General features: G+C 31.4%; 1 protein-coding gene across 1 annotated transcript; it reads right to left on the reverse strand.

The window, feature by feature from the left end:
- Positions 1-293: 293 nt before the first annotated feature.
- Positions 294-3602, reverse strand: LOC107957210 (transmembrane 9 superfamily member 3). Its single transcript, XM_016892666.2, has 7 exons — positions 3193-3602; positions 2946-2986; positions 2260-2845; positions 2027-2164; positions 1738-1894; positions 1148-1632; positions 294-776 (listed from the first exon to the last, which is right to left on the reverse strand). The coding sequence occupies exons 1-7, from the start codon at positions 3348-3350 to the stop codon at positions 557-559; spliced, it is 1785 nt and encodes a 594-aa protein (XP_016748155.1). The 5' UTR covers positions 3351-3602; the 3' UTR covers positions 294-556.
- Between the last annotated feature and the right edge of the window lie 2369 nt (positions 3603-5971).

The following is a 5971-nucleotide window of genomic DNA, read 5'->3' on the forward strand; positions in this document are numbered from 1 at the left end:
AATTAAAAATAATATAAATATTTAACAAAAATTTTAAAAAATAATATAGACCAACCTAGAATAAATTTGCTATCTACATCTGTTTTATTTCTGCAATTACAAAATTCATATATCTAATCATGTTAATTAAAATCAAGGCAAATAATAACCAGGTTCATTAGAACAGTATCTATCTGACGGACCGTTCCACGTTTTCTTTTTCTTTTTTACACAAACTGTAGGGAAATAATAATTATTTTACAGTAAAATTAAAGTAGTTGATAAAAAAGAAAACTAGATTTTGAATCATCAAGTAAAAAAAAAAAGATCAATTTTATATGATAAAAGTATAAAAATAACAGCATCCTAAACAAATCTGTCTCATGGTGTTTATATAGAACCCAAATATTAATAAACAGATGATGCCTAAAACTTAATCCAAGGCCCTCTGCCACCCACATGCATCAACAATTTGCTAGCTGACAATTTAAGGCACTTCTCCAATTCCTGCTAAATATCTAACAAAAATCATAGAATATTTTCTATGACAGAATGGAAGGAAATGAAAAATAACCTGTCACTCGCATTTGATAGACCTGTATATGTGACGGACAAAGAGTAGTGAGGCACGGAAACCAACTGTCCCGAGCATGAGGAAGAATCCGTAGCAGATGCAGGCCATATAACCAAAGAAGAACGAGGTTTGCATAAATCCAGACATGTCGGATCGAGCGTAGTAATAATACAAGCAGTAGGCGTAGATAAAGACACCGGTTGATCCACCACAGAGGAAAGACCTGTAACAAATTAAGCACTTGGATGGGTAAAAATGAAATAATGGAACACTTGGATCTCATTATAAACTAAAAGTTTCAACAGAACAAACTTGTGATCAAACAGATTTAACCACCAAACGCCATAAAGTGAAAGTACAAATGAAACCAACCCCAAACGTAGCATGAGTCTAACCAGCATTCAATTTTCTGTAAACAGTTCTTAAATTGCACAACATTCATCAAATGGCATGAATATTTAATTGTCGTGAACCACAAACTGGAAGAGAAGCAGGTGAGAATAATGCTATCAAATTGCAAATTTTCTAATATTTTCAAAGTGCAAGGCCAGAAAACAGTGGAGAGGTAAATGCAGAATTAGAGAAATTATGTACCTCCACCACCATTCATGATCTTCAGCAGCGAGTTGGAAGTATGTCAAAGCCACAGTTATAAAAGCAGTGACAATCAGAAGGATGATGAAGACAATAAACAAAATGCTGTATATAGTATAGATCCTGTGGCCCCAAACGCTGGCGAATATGTAGTAAAGCTCAATGTAGATGGCACTGAAAGGAAGAAATCCAGCCATTGCCATCTGAGGAACAGCACTCCTGTACCATGGCAATGGTGGAATCTCTCGAGGATACTTTGTGGTGCGGCAAGGAGCTTGGAACTCAGCCTTGCTATTTTTGCCAGCAATTCCACCCAGAACAAGCAATGGAGATGTCACTAGTGTCCATATAAGGACTATTACTACAATAGTTCCAAAAGGCAGTGCAGCAGTTGCACTGTATACAATAGCAACCGTGTTAAGGAAGCAGAATGTGAGAAACAACGGACCACAGAAAAGACAGCCAGTCAATAAGAGATTCCTAACCTGTCATTCCATGAAATAAATAGATTAGCACACTTACAGGCCTAAATTTTAGAAGCATCACTTTTAACATTTCAATACTAGCAGACAGACTCCATCTATACGTACCCAGTTGTTTCCTTCAAGCTGACAATAGAAAGAAGTTGCAGTATATCCTGCAATTCCTGATGTAAGTGCATATATGACCACAAGGGCAGTGAATAGAGCTCCTCGATTGTACGGATAAAAGACACCAACCAATGCAAGCATAAAAATGAAAACCGTTCTGGCAGTCATTCAAAGATTCAAAAGAAATTAGAGAAGACAAACATCTATATGCGACATATAGATCACAATATAATTACTCGAGTTCACAAATCTGAAAGAAACACAAATACCAAATCAATGGGATCCTTACAAAGTAAACAGCTGAGTTCCAGATCCAAGAGCAGCAGCAAACAAAGATTTGTACTTTGGGAACCGGAATACATCTCCGTGAATATATTTCCATCCAGTTTCTTCTTGGTCATCAGCTGCTTCTTCATCTTGACCATACCTGTCATAAGAAATCAAACATTCACAGCAACCAATTACCAAAAAGAAATAACAAAAATATGAGAAAATGTACAGATAGATTTGAATAGATCTCACTTGATGAAATCATTCTTCAAAACCCGCAGGAGAATCGTTGCAAGGAAACCAGTCAAAAGGAGAACTGTGACGCAAGAGTTGATAATCGAAAACCAATGAATCTCCAAATGATGTGGCAAAGAAGAAGACATTGAGTACTTGTCCATCCTTTTCTCAAAAGGAGTATCAGTTTCCTTCCATTTCACGGAATACATGAACTGAGCATCAACTTCCTTATCCTCGGTCAAGTCCACAAGCGAGTGAGGATCCATCCTTGCATTAACCTCAATAACACGGTCCTTGTTATAAAGGACATCGAACTGGATATGCTTGAAAAGGAAATATTTGTACTCGCTCGGATCAGTTTTTCCTTCCTTATCAACTTTTCCGATAAAACCCCAGATTGGCAAATCATCATAGTACATTTGGAAATAATAGTCCTTGTCGACAGCCTTTCGGAAAAAGGCAACCTCATCTTTTGAAAGCTGCTTCTTACAAACAACAGAAGAATCTTTTTCCTCTTTAAAATTCAATTTATAAGGAGCACTCACGAGTCGATCTCCATTCAAAACCTCACCTAAAGCTTCTCTCTTCTCCGTTACATGATCTAAATTCCATGGAAAAATTATATAACATTTTATTGAAATCGAAGCACAATTGATTAAGATGTAAAATTTAACATAAAATAAAAAAACCAAAAAAAGAACCTGGAGAACAGAAGGGTAGATCGAAGTAGCGATAGGTTTCACTGGAATCAAAGAAACCAAATTAAAACAGCTAATTCAACAATAAACTTAAAGCAATGAGATTTGAATTAAGTTTAATTTAATTTAAATGTTCCAAACACGATCCTATGAAATGGAAAAAAGAGCGTTGATTTGGGACCCGAAAGATATACAACTTCCAGATCTAAAATCAGATTTATCAAACAGAAACCTGAAATGATAGGATTACCTGGGGTTGTGAAAGGGGCCAACCTTATTGGCGTAAAGAGGTACAGCGTCACCGTCCTTGTAACGGTGATCGGAAGCGTCGGATCTAACATAGGAAAGACAACTGAAGATCAAAAGTCCGACGACTAGAAACGTCGGAAAGTCGCCCATGTTTTTCATTTTCCGGTGAGAAAAGGAAAGGAAATCTGAAAATTTGGAGTGTCGAAAAAACAGAATGAAAAAGGATTAGTACTTAGTAGCGGTGAAATTAAAAAATAAAAATAAAAACAATTATTTATTTTATATTATTTTAAAGCTAAATAACTTTTTTTTCTATTTTTGTGTTAGATGTAAACGACAGTTTCGGCATTTTTTTTTTAAGGTTTTTAAATTAGTGATATAGAAAGTTTTTGGAGAGATTATATATAGTAATATATGACCACAATTGTTATCTTATATGTAATGGAATATAATCTAAAATGTTTACACAAAACTAAATTTACAATTAATATCAACCACACTTTTACTTTATCTCTATTTCTCTCACACCATTACCTCACTTTACCAAAACAACATCAATGGTAATGGTTTGATAGGAATGATAACACATGCCAAATTTTTTAAATTTAACTTATAATTTTTTTTCTCTTGCTTATTGGTTATATTTCAAATTTAGAGTTTTCATTTTTGTTTTCTAAGTGATCATTAATGTTAATTAACCATTAGACTCCTTTCTTCTAATATCAATATTTCTCCTTTTAGGATTATCGTTTTAATTCTTATAACTTTTTTTTCCTTCTTTTCTTATAGTCAAGACCAATTTTAAGGTCGTCTGGAGGTTCAAAATATTGTTTCTTAATTTTTAAAGGATCTAAAAAAACTTTTTAACTTTTAAAAGAAAAAAATAATTTTACTAGGGCCCCAAAAGTTTTTTAGTTGTCAACTTTTAAAGAACTTAAAAGAATTTTTTTCTAACTTTTAAAGAATCTAAAATCTATTTTATTATTTTGCCTATAACTCCAAAAATATTAACAACTGGTTTATATATAGTTCTATAAATTTAAATATTTTATTCATAGCACAATATTTTTCTTTTAAAAAAAATTTATACAAAAGAAAGAAAAGCTAGTGAGAAGATCAAGGTAAGTTGGACTTACACTTTGATTTTTAGCTTTTTTCTTTTTATGATTTTGTCGCTTTTTGTTGACATGCTCTCCAAATAGGGAAAAAAAATCTGAACGATATTCTTTTATTAATTTTTAATTCAAAAAATTTTAAAATAACGCAATTTTTATTAAATTGCCATCTTCTTAAAATTTAACTACCATATATATATATTGTCAAATTTTTACTTTTTTATTTTATTTTTCTTAATATTTTTATCCGTTATATGAATAATTATAATATATATTAGGCATATAGTAGTAGTGTAATAGATATATAATATATTATTAATTTTAGTTAATCAATTAATTTAGTTAATTATACGATTTTGAATCAAATTAATCGATAATTAAAATTTAAAAAAATCTTTTTACTAATCTCTTTGATTGAATTAAATTTAGACTAATTAAATAAATAAACTAATTTGGTTCAATCAACTAATTCAATTTTAAAAGTTTGAACACCTCTAATATCATTGATTGGCTATCACCTCTTTAGATATATTTTGTGAAAAATTTCTTCAATCATCTTCTTTGTCCAGTTTGCATCAAAATAAAATTCTAAAAACATAAAAAAAAAACTAAATTAAAAATGTAAAGGGAGAAATCGTCTATTGTAAATATTTCTTTACCGGTCTCTTAAACTCTAGTAGCTTCCCTCTCTTCCTACATCCTTCCTTTTATGATAATGAGATTCTAATGTCACATGCAATGTATTCAATTTTACATGTTTAATTTTTAATTAGTTTTTAAATAATATTTTTTTATTCCTGTAATTAAAAGATGGTTGGTATGATTGAAAGTTTTTAGTTTCAATGTGATTCCAACCTTTGGTATTAAAAAATTAGTTTACTTTCCTGGGAATATAACATTTCCTTAAAGAGTTACTTTCCTATAATCAACGAAAAGTAAAAAATAAATGTGAAGACAAAATTAACATTCCTTTTGTTTGGGTTTAGCATGTTAACTTTATATTCATCGTAAAAAAGAAAAGCATAATCGCTTCTATTCTTTTGTTCACTTATATCTACGACTTCAATTCATTGTTTCCATTTTTGGTACTATTCTTGTGGATTTTTTAATCTACATTTTTTTCATTGGTTTGTGTTGTAGATGGGTAGTGTTATATTTTTTACTGTGCTACGGCGTATGAACGTCGAGCAAAGAATCAACACAAAATATTAGGAATTAAAGCGACTTGACTACAAGTGTGAGAGGTCAGATGTAATATTTTAAGTGTTACAATAGAACACTTAGACATTCCAAGGATCAAGCCCAAGAGAGATCGAGTGACAAGGCGAATAACAATGATAATGCATGCAATTAAGAAGTCTAGCTAACTAATCACTAAGTATTATATTACGACAAGTCATTAGTCAAAGTACATAACACTAAACAACACCCAGGATCACTAAATTGAATAACAATAAAATGTACACAAATATCATTTTAATGAGATAAAGTGGTTGGTTGATATCCATGTTGCTAGTTAATTCTTAGATTAGGGACTGAATTGCTTAAGCTTCAAATTGGTTCAATTTTACCTTTCAGTAACCATTTTACCCAATTAGAAAATTTGGTTTGGTTATCTCTCGACTTCACTAAACTAGATTGGGAAAATCAAATTGGTTCGCAATA

Source organism: Gossypium hirsutum, chromosome A05 (assembly GCF_007990345.1).
Source record: "Gossypium hirsutum isolate 1008001.06 chromosome A05, Gossypium_hirsutum_v2.1, whole genome shotgun sequence".
Taxonomy (NCBI): Eukaryota; Viridiplantae; Streptophyta; class Magnoliopsida; order Malvales; family Malvaceae; genus Gossypium; species Gossypium hirsutum.

Bases quoted from the DNA above. Each gene is read 5' to 3' on its own strand.
- LOC107957210 (XM_016892666.2), bottom strand. From the start codon at position 3,350: ATGAAAAACATGGGCGACTTTCCGACGTTTCTAGTCGTCGGACTTTTG. The intron at 2,987-3,192 runs GTAATCCTATCA...CTTTGATTCCAG, and splicing joins GGCCCCTTTCACAACCCCAG to TGAAACCTATCGCTACTTCG. The intron at 1,895-2,026 runs GTAAGGATCCCA...AATGACTGCCAG, and splicing joins GGAACTCAGCTGTTTACTTT to AACGGTTTTCATTTTTATGC.